Raw genomic sequence first — 16,486 nt, 5'->3', positions numbered from 1 at the left:
CGTTTTCTTCTAGTACTGTAACCGTCATTGGATGTTGGCCATCATTTTGTAAAAATATAATAATTAATACAGTACATATATTAAAATAAAATATAATAACAGAAGCTCTTTCGATTTGCACCTTGAGGATGGACTCTGCCCGTGATAAAATTTAATGTTGAAGATGGCATAAATTCCCAGTGTCAGTGGAAAATAACCTAGATTACTATTAGTTGGAAACTGCCTTGTCTTAATATTTCGCTGGTCAGATGTAGACTGTTAATAGATGAATAATGTTACCCACCTGTGATACACAAAAATACATCGAGTGCCTTGCAGGAAGAGACCACCTGAGGACACTGCGAGGGCGAACGTTTTCAGAAACGCAAGTACGTACACAAGCTTGGTGACGAGAAGCCAGGGGGGAGGGGAGAAGCGAGGGCTAATGCATTCCCGGCCACATTCCTAGCGAAACTCTTCTCTCGAGCTCCCATCTATACCACTAATTGAGTATAACAGATAATTACAAATTTATTGTAGTACTGTAGGCCTACTTGCATTGGCAGTGAACATACATTATTGTGAGACTAGCTGATGTACCCGTGCTTCACTACGAAATTCTAGGTTAGGTATTATACACGTTGTAAGATTGTATTAAATAGCATAGCTCTTAATGTTACCCCAGAAACGCGACTGAGAATTCACCATATGTCTTTTCTCATGTGAAGACTGGGTTAGGAAATTTTCATTGTATTGGTAGGCTCTCTTGCCTACCATCAGTCACAATCAAGTTGGGGAATTTTCATTATAATGGCGGACACTCACTCTCCACCTGCCTGTTTACATGCCTTAGTTGATTTTCCAACTGTAATCAACACAGGTCTTTACAATGATGGCAGTAGGAATGTTGTGATTAAAAGCAGTGCTATCATATGAAATGCGCAATCAAATGAAAAACCACACATTTTCTCACTTTTAACGATCAGTGCTACGCTGCCGATCTAACAGTCCAAAGTTCCAGAGCTAGAATGACCAGGTCGCAGACAGCCGTGATCGCTCGTCTACTAATACTACTAAAATGTTTTCATTCCTCTGCTATTATTCCGTTAAGTGTGCACACTGCTCATTCAAATCAGCGCCTCAAATAGGGATCGAATAGCTGGAATACTGTGATGAGCCAATGTGTTCCGTACGAGCAGTATCAGAAATTGTATGAACCAGAGGAATGGTATGCTAAATAAGAAAGTTATCTAACTCCCCAGCTATTTCCTGCCAGTATTCACACAGGCTTTATACTCGGTATGTGGAGATGAGTGGCAGCAGAAGGGACAAAGAACATCACAACAAACCATGGTCAATGTAATGTTATTGTTGATCAGATCTTAGGCCTCCACATTTTAGTTTTTTTCCAACTCTGAAATACCACTCTTATCATAGTCGGTACGGTAAAAATGAAAATGATCGGAAATTGTATTTTCTACAACTTTTGTTGTGTAGTACTTTTCGATCGGACAATAACAAAGGTATTTAAAAACATTTTAGGCTGCTTCCTGTAAACTATCATTTCATCCAGGGGAATAAAATTATTTATAGCCTAGACTGTAGTTACTTATTCCCGAACTCTACATACCGATTTTCTACATACTTATGTTCTCATGGCTCGGTGTTTATATGGACTTAGCAACAAAAATACAATTCATAAATATCCCTGTTATCATAGCCAGTACGGTAAAACTGTATGACATAAATACTGTAATCAGAAATTTAATTCTATATAACTTTAGTTATGTTATATTTATTGATAGGACCACGAATAACATAAATATTTGAGAATTGCATTTTAGGCCTTCCTCATTAATTACCATTTCACTCTGCATGAATAAAATGGTTTATAGCCTAGATTGTAGGGGCTCATTCCCCGACTTTACATACTGATTTTCATTGAATTCTCTTCAGCCATTTTTCTCGTGATGAACGTACATACGTACATAATAATGTTATTTGCTTTACATTCCACTAACTACTTTTACAGTTTTTGGAGATGCCGAGGTGCCAGAATTTAGTCCCACAGGAGTAAATCTACCAACACAAGACTGGCGTATTTGAGCACCTTCAAATACCACCGGATTGAGCCAGGATCGAACTTGCCAAGTTGGGGTCAGAAGGCCAGCGCCTCAACTCTTTGAGCCACTAAGCCCGGCTACGTACATGCAGATAAACAGAGATGACCGAAAATTAAAAAGTGCATTTCCTTGTTACTGTGGTCACGTCCAATACAGAAATCAATTCTTTTAAAATTCTGAGCAATGTACAGACAAAACTCTTATATACCGGTGTGTATGTGTGTGTGTATATATATATATATATATATATATATATATATAACACCCGTAACACGGTTCTCAATCAAAGTCCCTGATGTATGCGGAGGTATGTTACCCGCCGAGCACGCTTCCCCTGCGAACCTGTGAGCTGCGAACAGTGGGGAAGTGAGGCGTCACAACTGGGTAACTTGACCAAGGTTGTATTACGTCAGACGGAATGTTCCATCTTTTTCCATCGTTAATTTCTTCCAGATGGATTAATGATATGAAGAAATGAACCACATCACTGTGTAGCCTAATTTTTTATAGTCATAATTCCCAAGTTTCATGGAGATCCGTTAAACTGTACGAAAGATATTAGCAATTACAATTCCCAGGGGATACTGAATAAATAGGCAGGCATTTCGCTTGTCAAGCCAGTCTACCTTGTGCCACAGTCGAGGCCGGTCGGTCGGCTGTTGGTCATTCTGCTGCCGTGATGTTAGTCGCCAGTTCGACTCTCCGATGAAAGTTTAAGTTCGCGCACTATTGAACTTTGACTCTACAACACATCTATAAGACTTCGAAGTATTACAGTATCGTTTGCGTATGGTAATAGAAGTTGTGTATGAGTTGAGACGTGAACAGTTAAGGTGTTTAACTATTTACAGGAACAGTGTGATTCGAACTAGTACGATACTACGCTACTAAGTACTTAAATGTAATTTGATGTTTAAATTACAAGAGATGATAGGATTTGAATGACAGTGTTTAAACCTCACAAAGTGATTTAATATTGAATGCTAAAAGTGATAAAACCTTGTTGTTAGTGGAACTTCAAAACTGTACATAATTTTGTATTTAACCCTAACAAGTGATAAACCTGTGCTAATAGCGAGACGTAATTCAGTATTTCAAACTGTACAGGTGATTGAATTTTGTGACAGTATTACTCTACCAAGGTGTTAGAACATTTCGACAAACTATGCGTTTATGTTACAAGCTACTGACACAAGTAGTTGAATTTAACAGTGCTATCGAACTTAAGATTTATTTTCCAAGTGACCATATTCACGATAGAACATAGCCTTAGAACTGTGGTTAAATAAACTGGTACAGTTAACATTTCTTGTGTTGAACCCAGGACGGTTCTTGAAAGGACAGTGTTTTCTTTATTTAATCGTGATCAGGACTAAATTCATCCCAGAACAAATTCTTTGGTTTCATTTATTTCTAGAATTAACCCATTGATGTCCACTGGGTCAAAAACGACCCAGTGACTTTAAAATTATATTAGTAACTGTATATCCATTGTTGACGTTTGTTACCCGGTCTGCTGCACACTCTGTAATGCACTTCGCACATTGTCACTCTTGGTACACTGTAGGCAATTTTCATTCTTGAGCTAGATGTGCAAGTGTGTTGGCGAGTTGAAAAGTCTTCTCCAGCCAGCATGTCGAGCTTCAGAAAAACGTAAGTACAGCTGAAGTTGTTTAAGTCTTATATAATTGAATAATATATTTTGCATTTGTATACTACTGAGATTATTTAGCATATATAAAATCTATTGCACATCTTATGGTTTAATGGCTACAACTGGCCGAATTATGGATGGGTCAAAAACGACCCAGAGGGCAGGATGTAAAAGTAACATTTTTGTTGAAGTTGGGGAGTTATGAATATCATGCACTCTTATCATGCCATATCATTATTACACATCTGCAGCATTTATGTAAGATTAGAACAAATATTTTAGAAATATGAATTCTATGATCACTGCTGTATTTAGGAATTCATAGTAAAAAATATCAGTCATTCTGAACATCTCATCTGTTACATGCCGTATACTGACCTAATTCCAATCCATTTCTTTTCCTGTTTATAGTGGCCTATCGACTCATGAAGTAATAGCACTGCTAGAAGAGGAATATATTCCAGGTGAAATCGATATCTACATCTCGCCTCCAGATGATGAGGGAGTCGACACAGATGGTGACTCCGGGGAAGATGAATGCAACGACCCAGATCGTTTGAGTCATGGGCTGTTGGAAGCCTCTGCAGAAATTATCAGTGGTGTGAATGAAACTGTTGAAAATATTCCTCCATGCTTCGCAGCTCCTTCAGCAGACGAAGAGACTGTCTTTACAGGTACACGAGGATCCAAAGGGGGACCATTGCACCAGCATCCATAAAGGGCAAGAACAAACAGGATATGGAAATTAGGGGATTCCATAACTGCTCCCCATAAATCTTTCTACCATGCTGTGTACCACCGCTTACTGTGAGTGAAAAAAGTCACCCAGTTGATTTTTTTAAACTATACTTACATGACAAACTTATCCTTGATATAGTGAAGCACACGGTTATGTATGCAGTTTCTAAGAATAATCCAACTTTTGCAATGTCTCTTGTGGATATGCATACATTCATTGGTATATTGTTATTAAGTGGTTACACAGTACTGCCCAGACTACGAATGTATTGGGAGACACAGAATGATGTACATAATGCTTTAGTGTCAAATGCAATGAGACGTAACAGTTTTGAAGAAATTTTCCGATATCTTCATGTAGCAGATAACAGTAATCTTCCTGCAGGAGACAAGATGGGTAAAGTCTGACCAATGTGGAAAGACAATAACGTTGTGACTATGCTCTCTAATGAACATGGGGTACTACCACTTCAGCGAGCAAAGAGATATTCCTACATTGAAAGGAAGAAGACCGAAGCGAGTCAACCCTTTTTGTTTTCTAAATATAACAAGGGAATGGGCGGTGTTGACCAGCTGGGTAACAACGTTTCAAATTACAGGATCTCCATGAGAGGAAAAAAATGGTGCATTCCAATTATTTTGTGGTTGCTGGATGTGTCGATGAATAACGCCTGGCTTCTGAGTAGAAGGGTAGGGTTGTCCCTGGATGCTCTAGGATTTCGAAGAGCTGTAGTTCGAGCCTTGTTAACAATGTATGGTAAACCGTGCCTGAGTCCCGGACCTCAACAACATTTGCAGTGTAGGAGAGTTGAAGATCCAATGCAGCTCAACATATTATTCTCACCGATAAGCCGCGTAGAAGATGTGCCCAGTGCTCGAACAAAACAGTGAAAGCCTGTAAGAAGTGCTCTGTTCCACTGCATGACAAGTGTTTTGCAGCTTTCCATCATATGTAATTCCTGTGTATTGTGAAACCTCAAAAAGTTTAAACAGTGAATGTGAAACAATTTTTAAAACTAATTCAGAACAAGTGAACTCTGAGTAACATGTGTTATTTGTAACTTTATTAGATAAGAATATACTTATTTTGTTCAAGAGTATTCCTGCATTTAAAATAATTAACCATAATAATAATAATCGTATGGCCTCAGCTACCGTGTGCAGACATTTCAATTTGACGCCATCTGGCTGTCTGCTCGTCAATTTCGACGTTCCGTTTTACTCTAGGCCCCCACTAGATGGCAGACCGAGTAAACCGAAACTCTCTTGGGCGTCTATGGCTGAGATTTAATGAATTTTGTCGGGTAAACACCAAATGTGTCACCAGAGATCTTTTACATGCCGACATTGTACGACATGGAGTGTCGAATGGACTTTTTTCCGCCCTTCAAAAATCCGACTACCTCTGCCGGGTTTGAACCCGCTATCTTGGGATCCGGAGGCCGACACTCTACCGCTGATCCACAGAGGCAGCTAAAATCTTGATCACAACTACATAAAAGGTCATGCCCACTGGGTCGTTTTCGACCCATGCTATTTTCACCATACAGAATACGCAATAACGTAAAATTTGTACTAATTGTTATGTTTCAGTCTCATATACAAAATATAAGCATAAATGATCAAAATTAGCGGGAAAAAAAAGTTACGGGCATAAATGGGTTACTTCGAACTTGAACTGTGTAAAGTTTGGAAGTGGAATATTTTATTTTCTACATCACTATTCAGCTGAAGTTCTCATATTTAACTTTGATAAAGTGACTTATTTATTTTCCGTGGCTGATACATCGCAGATTTATTTTGAGCTCAATTCAAGCCATCAGCAATAACTGTGTTCATTCGTGAAATTCCACTGTGAAGACAATTGAGTCCAGACCACTACTAACTATTATCTCATTTGTGCAGACCAGTTACTTTGGATCTATTTCATGCCTAGTGCCACGTTACAACTGTGACTATGAATGCTCCTAGACCATCCAGACCTCCGAGATATTCGAGACCTTCCAGATATTCAAGTTCGGCTCGGAAGATGGTGGCACCCTAAGCAGACATTGTGACCCGCAAAGTATCAGGGCCAATTCCGCCCCAAGGAGAAATACTCATTATAACTGCTGTGCTGAGGTGATGTTGAAATCTGACTTTATTTTATAAATGAACTCTTTTTTAAACAATTAGTGTTCCATTATACTTATCTGACTTCCCTCTCCTCTGTAACAATTCAGATAGTGACCGGTCACCCCTGGGCCGAGTCTTGTGTTCAGCTAGCCATCAAAACAAACTTTTACGGTTACAATATATATATATATTGTTCTTAATTAATGATATTACATTACAATGAACCAACAGGTTATGTATATTAATTATGTGGTCTTGATTGCTATACTGTGGTCAAATAATGTTTATATTTTGAAATAACAGAGAATATGTTTATAAGGCTCAGTGCATACTGGATAATGCATGACAGGTGTTGCTGATGTGCATATTTCATTAGAAATCCTCGGACATTGTCAAGTTTTTCTGATTGTCCTTAAACTCTACAATACCGACAACCACACCTTTCGAGAACACTAGTCGGAAGACCAATTTCTCTCTGCATGAATGCTCAAATAGGGCGCATGCACCTGACAGTCTAGGCAACACATTTAATGTACAAAAACAAAGCAGTGCAAGGGGTGACATCTAGTGAGTAGTTATGAAATTTGATTGAGCCAATAGTTAACAGTTCGATAGTTAGTTGCTATTACACTGTGCAACACAGCGAAGATTTATCGAGTCTACACCTGTAACATATTAATAGCTATTGGACAGATATCTCGCCATTCCAGAAACCGGGTAAGAGGGAGCCACAGGAAAAGAAGCAAACACTACCAAGTGATATGAAAAGCATCATAACTATTATAGCAGTCCACTATCAATTATAGTATATTGTAGTAGCCCACGACCTATTGCTCTGAAACAATTTCCATTTTTCATGTTTTTATACCTTAGATGTTGAATTTCTTTTTAGGTTTCTTAGCTTTTATTCATCAAGTTATTACCTAAAAGAAACTACTTCTTCTTCTTCTTCTTTTCCTATCAGTTTTTACCACGCCTGCGGGGTTGCGGGTGTGAACTGTGTCGCACATGTGGATTTGGCCCTGTTTTACGGCCGGATGCCCTTCCTGACGCCAGTCACATATACATATATATATATATATCTCTCATATATATAGAGGGATGTAATCACTATTGCATGTGTTTGTGGTGGTTGGTAGTGTTATATGTTGCCTGAATATGAAGAGGAGAGTGTTGGGACGGACACAAATACCCAGTCCCCGAGCCAGAAGAATTAATCAGAAGAGATTAAAATCCCTGACCCGGCCAGGAGTCGAACCCGTGACCCTCTGAACCGAAGGCCAGTACGCTGACCATTCAGCCAACAAGTCGGACACCTAAAAGAAACCTCTGTGATGCCAATTTCACTGTCATTGATTTGGTGGTTCCTAAGATACTTTGATGAGTGATTGAGAAATATTTTGCTTTTTTATACCTTATAAATTGAGCCCTCATTCTGATACCTCATTGAATTAGCCAGAGATAAAGCTCGTAAGATTCTCAACAGCACTTCCAGGATAGCTGACTGTGCAGTACTTCTACATTAATACCAAGATATTTTTTAAATATCTGTGGCATGTACAGCCCAATGTGGGCCTTGGGCAGATGGCCTACAGAGATACTGGAGTGGTGAGCATGACAGTTTTGTTTTGCGTTATTGCGTGCCCTTCGTAACTGGACCAGGTTATTATCCTTTCCCATTTAGACTATGGTAGCATGTGTAGAGTTACAACAAGGCCATCAATAAGTAGAGTTATCTGAACCAGCCCATTTCCCAGCCAGAATGTAGATGGCAGCAGATGTTCTTGACCCATGCTGGTAGTATCTGTACAGTGCTATAATATCTGAGCTATCAGTGCCTCTTTTATACCTGCAGAGTTACAAAAACTGGCTGAGATCATTAAGTGGGATTGGAATCCACATTGATAGTTTTTGATGCGAGTTGAATGTAATTTTCTGGACCCCTAGCATAGTTCTTACACGACTAGTTGTGCGGCCAGCTATAGGGTAAAATGTACTCCAGATGTATTTCTAGAACCTCGTCCACTAATATCTGGATGCAGGACTAGTATTAATGGATAGATTTAAGGTTTGTTATTTTCATTCATGCTACATGTCAACATGAAGATCCTGCCACCTAATGTGTACAGTATATGTACCGCAGATCTTTTTTGTCATCTTAGAAGCTCTGCTGTTTGCACAAACTTATGAACATTGTCACTTTACTGTGTGTTCATATCGTTGATCAAATTTTCTCCACGGGTGTGATATTTACCTGAAATATGGTGGTAGGGGGTATATGGAATTAAATATGAGTTGTGCACACCTTCATCCAAAGTATTTATTCCTAACTTAGCCATTATGGTATTTCCTCATTTCTTTTTCTTTTTCTTTTTTCATTACTCCCTCCTTATACAATAACTACAGAGCAGACAGTGCATAATTTTAAAATCATTTAAGCTTTATTTCAATGTTTAAAAGTACACCTCAACAAATTCCTTGCTTCATAATTTATGATTTTAATAATTTCCATGTTGATTTCCTGGTTTCAGTAGCGTTAACTTTATTTTGGACACTTCCACCTTATCAACACTTATAAATTGTATTGTAGAATCTTTTTATAGAATAAATGGAATATGTGGAAGTGTCCAAAATAAAGTCAAAGCTACTGAAAATTCTTTGCTATCAAAATGCTCAAATTTAATTTTATATCCTTTAAAAGAAATGAAATTAGCCACTGGCTTCTCACCAAGGTGGCAGCTGTTTGAATGCTGATCAATGCATGAGGAATGTCTGGTGTTTAAGATTCCTTATAATCTGGAGGTTTCATTTCTATGATCATGATATCAATAATTGTTTAAAACTACAATTTCATATGCTTATTCTTAAAGTTTAGCTTTGTACTTTTACGTCCATCTTATCATTGTGCATTTTGCAGGATGAGGAAGAATTGGAGGAGGCAAGTGAAGGCATTAAGACCTCTAGACCTGCAACCATTGAAGTTAAAATTCCATCAGAGAGTGTAGGAGTTGTAATTGGAAGAGGTGGAGCCAATATTAAAGAAATCCAAGAAAAGTCTGACACAAAAATTAATTTCAAAGATGACCGTAAGTATATTTTTAATATTTATGTTATTGAGAGTTTAGAGGCCATTATAGATGATAAAGACATACCGGATGGTCCGAAACTACATGAATGGGGTATATGCACATTACAGGGTTGGTCATACTGATAAATAATTTTGAAAAAATAATTAGATATCTTGGGCCATTGTCATTTTATCAGCTGCTGAAGTTAGCGAATCATAATTTCCCAAGCGAATTCAGATGGGCTTTATGCAGTGATGTTGCTAAATCATGCCAAGAGTTATGCAGAGAAATCAGCACCAAACACAAAAACACCGTGGGTTTCAGCCAGTGTCACTGTAGCGCAGTAGCCGAGGCATGATCCAGTCAGCTCAGAGTGTTCAAAACCCTCCCATGGCGAAGTGGTTTTTTTTAGATTGGTGCTCTCTCATCAATCTTATTATCATGTGGAGACACAGAAGTTATTGTGGAGACTGAACCACAAAGACCAAAGAAGAGGAAAAGATGTCCTGAGACATGGTAAAGAAACCTAGGCGAAGTTTCAAAGTGCGTTTGTCAGTATTTAATTGGAATGAGTTTGTTTCGGTACTCATATTGTAGTCTAACCTGAATTGGTATATGCGCCTATAAGAATTCTAGTCTATGCTAACTTTCTGGGCAGCTTCCATACATGCATGTCGGTTTTGAATGTTTCTGGATGATATAGTATTGTTAGAAAACTGCAGTCTTACTGTACTATTCTCTAGATATAATATTCATATTACGATAAAATGTGGGTTGTTGGCATCATTCTCTTGTTTGCTGGTTCCTATTATTTCAGATAACGGCCCAAAGGGTTTCCAAATACACCAGCCTGTGGATATCAGACTGATACATTTCCAAGCACGGAATTTTCTTTGTCAGAAGGATTCACCAGAGATTTTTTCAAGAATAACAGTATTTTCATCCTTTTAACATTCTCTCTGTTAAATCTTCAAAGAGATATAGTACACCTCCACTAACTCATATCGATGTCAAGTAAGGGATGATGTTGACGATGATGATCTAAGGTCATCGGCCCCAAACAAATATCTGTACCAAGTTATGGTGCTAGGTGCCTGTTGGTGTAGGTTTCAGCTATTAGTCTGCCAACTGGCATCCTCATAAGTGCATGTGCTTCCTAGTATTGGTGCTTTTCTTTATACTGCCTTCTTGTGCTTCTGCAAATTTCAAAATTACTTGCGTTAAGTAGCAAAGAATCTGCATTAAATTTTGCTTCAGATTCATCAAAACTGTGGTTGAATCTTGAGGCCTGCAAGAGAGCGATGTATAAGGATATTTGAGATCGTTTTTTCCTAACTCTCTTCGTGTGTAATCGCTCGCGTTCAGATGTAGCCTCGCTCGCTCACCATTGCCCGGCCGATCGCTCCTCGGTGTAAGGGAGCACTTGGTTTCAAACTCTGTGATACATGTAAACTGGACCTCAAATACAGTGTCTTCTTAATGTATATGCAAGTGCAGTATAAGGTAACAGAAGCAATTGAGCATAAAATATATCATTGTATTTTTTTTATTATTATTATTATTATTATTTTTTTTTTTTTTTTTTTTTTTTTCAATATTATGTGTTATACAATCAGTGTGGAAATCTTGTTGGATGTTATTCTTTGCTGATTAACTGCAAGTTTTCTTTTATTTACTGCTAGCGTTTTCCTTTTATTTTTGTTGATGCCTTCTTGTAACGTTGGGACAACTAATACATTAATAAAATTGAACAGCAGTGGACATCAAACATGAATACACAGCAAAACAAGGTGATGTGGAAAGAGCTCCCATAACTTACCCAAAGTCCGTAAGATCGTTGCGTGATTGCCAACTTGTTGGTCAAACTACACAATGAACTCAGAAATAAATAATCACAAGGCTTTAATAAGGGAAATATAAATACAGGAATTATAGAGATACACAGAATCAATCTTGCGAACCCCCACTTGATATACCCCAATGGCCATTGGTAGTGATTTATTCATTATTATTAATATAAACACCCGAAGATTATGTGAAGGAATTAAGTTTTTTTTAAACAATACCAAGAATGGTTAGTATGCCCAAAACCGAAATTAAGTTATGACATTAAAAATGCAATAGGTACTTAATTAATTGAATTCATTTACCGAAGATATTTAAATTAGATTAGTCTTTGCCCTAGGTTACAAACCAAAACCAGGAATGTAATAAGGTTATCAGTAGATAGAATATAGTAATAAATTTAAATTATACAGTATTACTAGGAAGCCTTGAACTGAAACAAAGTAAGGTTACACTTAATTAAAGATTAAAAACACCACGTCGAAAGAAAATAAATACCGAATATTAAATTGGTATCAGATACATACTTTGCATGGACCCAAAAGGGTCAATCTGGAGCAAAAGCCCCTATATATAAATAATATCCTACATGATACGTCTGTAAAGAGGACCGTCTCAAACCATCTAACTCTCGATGGCTGCCAGTACTCGGCACGGCCCCACACAGGTGTGCACAGCGAGTCAAATACTCGCCTCAAGGCTGCGTATCAGAAGGGAAGAAGAAAACAGTTCAGATTAGAAGGCTAGGGACACACTAGAATTTAAAGCAAGGCAAGAAATAAAAATTAATAATAATAGATAGGTTACAACATAATAATAAGAATAAGAATGTTTTTTGAAGGAACATCATGTATAAAATATTGTTACAACTCTCCCTCCTCAAATCACCACCACCAGGTGGATGAGAGTGGAAAAACAAAATAATTAAATTTTCTTGAAAGGAGGTAGTAGAATCCGATGATATTGCAGTAAATGAACAGCTCTAATTGTCACCATCCATAGATCCTCTTCTATTTGGATTCAGGTATAACGATGAGAAGGACAGCCAGTATGTCCCTCGTAATGCGCCTTACAGGTGTAGAATATAGCGTAACTGGCAACAACAGTAACGGTTTATAGCACGAGTAACTCGAATCCAACAGCAAAGCGTTTCTCAAACTGTAACAGGAGTTCAGCGAACAGTAGAACCCAAATCCACACAAGTATTCGGTCCCGTAATACTTCAGAACAATAAGTTTTCCGTATCTCCATCTTTAAACAAGGTTTCCAGAACTGATACCAACAATTCAAAGAAAACGTTACAGAAGATTAAGTAATTTGGACGAGAAGTTTCACAATCATATAAACTAGATTAGATTAGTAAGGTATGTTAGTAAATTAAGTGTCCCATAAACCGATACAAAAAACTACGAATACAGTACAGACTACATATATTTTTAAACCATTCTTGAGACCTAGTGTCAATGTTTTCAAAATATTCAGCCATATATTATTGACCATGACCAAGATTTCCACTACAACACAATGAAGTACCAAAAACAAAGTATGCCCTAAAGAAAAGGAGAGAAAGGTCAAGAAAATGTAAGAAATTAAATAACGAAGTAAATATTACTTATATATTCATTATTAAATTCAAATGAAAACAATACATGATGTCATAAGCTTGAACTATGCAGTCTCAAGAATTAAATACATAATATATAACAAGAGGTACATTAAACTTCCATACATAGGAACTCAGTTTAAGTTAAAAGGGCATCATTACCTTATGAAAGTGCATTTTAAAAGTAAAAAGGTGAATTGAACATCAAACGCGGACAGAAATAAGAAATGATAGACCGCATCAGCAAGGAATTAAGTTTGGTTGGTATCAAAGCGGAGAAACTAATTAAAATATACACTGAGTATTTAATCAACAACTTCATATGTCTTAGCCTTCACAAACTTAGGTAATGAAGTTAAGCCCAAAAATATTTAAAATAAACTTCACATACAAATACACACTATGGATCTCACCAAGGGAGGAGATAAGGATGATAATCGAACAGAAGTACGATAGAAAATATCACAAGAGTAAAGAAAATAGACCAAAACACACTCTACAGCAACCAAAGGATGAGTGGGAAGGCAATAGGGCTAGGTTCCATAAAAGATTTCAGGAGGAATAAATAATAATAATAATAATCGTATGGCCTCAGCTACCGTGTGCAGACATTTCAATTTGACGCCATCTGGCTGTCTGCTCGTGAATTTCGACGTTGCGTTTTACTCTAGGCCTACTCGATAGCAGGCCAAGTAAACCGAAACTCTCTTGGGCTTCTATGGCTGAGATTTAGTGAATTTTGTCGGATGAACACCAAATGTGCCACCAGAGATCTTTTACATGCCGACATCGTACGACATGAAGTGTCGAATGGACCTTTTTCCGCCCTTCAAAAATCCGACTACCTCTGCCGGGTTTGAACCCGCTATCTTGGGATCTGGAGGCCGACACTCTGCCATTGATCCACAGAGGCAGCTATTTCAGGAGGAGACATGTATTCATTCAAAATACATGACATACAATACAGTTCAAGGTAAATCCCACATAATTTTAAGAACTGAAAAATCCCGCAATAACAATCATATTTTCCCCAAAACGGTCGTCTCAATACACATGTTGAATACAACTTTTTCTCTAATAACCCCAAATAGATCACAGTTGGAAAACCACACTATTCCACACATAGCACACATAAGGACATAAATATGTTCTTCACAAGTATCTACCATGTGCTGCCCCATAACAATAGACAATTACTAGAGAAACTTGTACCAAATTTAAAAGGACATCAGATCCAAAATGGTTTAATAAAATTTCACCATAGTCCATTTGACATCACATATTAAACTATACATAACCTGGGGAAAAGAAGAGCTTGAAAATATGAACAATTACATTAAGGGATCAGTCATAAATGAAGTTGTAAAGTTAATGAAAATTACAAAATCCATGGGTGCAAGGTTAATCGTCATTATTCAAAGCAAGGGCAATGTCAGTTTGGAACAATTAGAGACCTCTTGGTACTTATAAAGATAGTGGGATCGTGATTATTTTGTCAACAACGTATCCAGCAAACAGCACTAAACAATGAATAACACAAGGATGGAAAACAATATCTCACGGCACCATCATAACACCATGGAATAACGGGACAGGAATAGTTTATAGGAAATAGCTCAGGAGGGGACAAAACCTAAAGTCATTTAACCAACCAACTTCACAGAAATAACTAGAATATTAATACCACCATCAGACACCCAATTTAAATAAAAAGGTTATAAAATACACCTCAAATCAGATGACCAACAGGCATATAAAAGAGCAATGATGCTACATCATCCACTACCGGTTGTCCTTGAAGGACCTCAGGAAAACATGGGCTAGAAATATGTGACATCAACGGATTCACCCTGCAGCTTCAAGCAAACTCGGGTACCTCTCCTACTGTGGAGGAAAACGAGGTAAATAAAACATAAATGGCAGAGAATGAGGTAGTTCAAACAAAAGTGCTCAACCATGCTATGAAAAGGAAGGAACACCACTAAAAGACCCCACAATCAAATAGTGCCGACTGGGAATTGCTGAACAATCCCATACTTATTCAGCAAAAATCACAGAATGGTAGGGTGTAAAATTAAAAATATCAACAGATATTAAAAATTCCCACAGAGTAAATCACCATAGACAAGTAGGTTATTTAAATATGAACCTTACACTTTAAGAAATTAAATTAATGATGACATCAGAACAACAGGTTATGTAAGTAAGCATAAGCTGAAGAAAAAAGACACTCAAAGAACAGTAAGTTACATTTAGCAAGATAATATTATTCCAAACGAGTTGCAGATCACCCCCAAATAAGTAGCAGCCAAATCCACTTAGACACCAAGGTACCTTTTCAAAGGCAATGTACAACCTCACCATAATGCCACATTACACCATCAACACAATCCACACTACACGAACAACAACGATGCAATACCACACAAATGACCACCAGTGTACATGTGTCAGCCCATGAAGGTTGAAAGGATATAACACAATCCTCGACAACATCAACCCAAATAAAATCCCTGATACAACGTTTCACCATGACCAAACCCAGGATTAGTAAACCAACCATTAAGGTAAAAGAAGATAAACAACTCAGGTTAACAATCCTTTCTCACACAACACAACACAACAATATCAACAGGTAGATCAGGCAGTACTTACTATACATCTCATGCAGATCTACAACCCCATAGGGAATAATACATTAGTCACATAAGTTACCAATTTTAGTAATTATTCAGCAAAACAAGATTAGAGCAAACACAAATCCCGAAACAAGAGCAGACAAGGAATAGGTAAAGAACATGAAAGGTTTGAGCACTAGAGAACAAATTAAGGTTATCATGAATTAAGTTATAGATCCAAGTAAATACAGGATTGAAAATTTGAAGATTAGCATCAAATGATCATGCCACCTAATCAATGATATGAACATTAACACTAGTCAGCTAATGAACTCCTCCAGAACATGCCAGCCCCCAAAATAGCATAAAAATCCCAAATTTGCACAATAGTTTACAAGAACAAGATGCCAAAATTTGATAAAATGTTACCGGTAATACTGTCCAAAAGAAAATAATTTCACAAAGCAAGATCAGTAGTTGAGAGTGAACAAGATATTTATCTCACATATAGGGATGGGTACAACCCACTTTACCATAGCACATTCTCACAGTAAATGCAACTGGTAGGCACAAATGGTAGTTAGAAGAGTCCAAGAAGAAGGATGAACATCAATAACAGATAAATAGTGGAAGAAGTAAGAAAGAAAGAAATAACATTAATTCCATAGGTAAGCAATGTACATCCAATTATGTCCAGGAAAGGAAAACAGGAGGGGATTAGGTGGGGATATATGGAATTCCAT

At 37.5% G+C, this 16,486-nt stretch overlaps 1 protein-coding gene across 1 annotated transcript in view; it reads left to right on the top strand.

Moving 5' to 3' along the window:
- LOC136857596 (tudor and KH domain-containing protein homolog) overlaps positions 1–16,486 on the top strand; it is a 224,287-nt gene that overhangs the window by 9,898 nt on the left and 197,903 nt on the right. Inside the window, exon 3 of the mRNA XM_068225246.1 lies at positions 9,527–9,695. Within this exon, the coding sequence (XP_068081347.1) occupies positions 9,527–9,695 (169 nt within the window). The remainder of the gene's footprint in view (positions 1–9,526; positions 9,696–16,486) is intronic.

This window comes from Anabrus simplex, chromosome 1 (assembly GCF_040414725.1).
Source record: "Anabrus simplex isolate iqAnaSimp1 chromosome 1, ASM4041472v1, whole genome shotgun sequence".
In the NCBI taxonomy this organism is placed as follows: Eukaryota; Metazoa; Arthropoda; class Insecta; order Orthoptera; family Tettigoniidae; genus Anabrus; species Anabrus simplex.
This window is presented reverse-complemented; position numbering and strand designations above follow the sequence as displayed.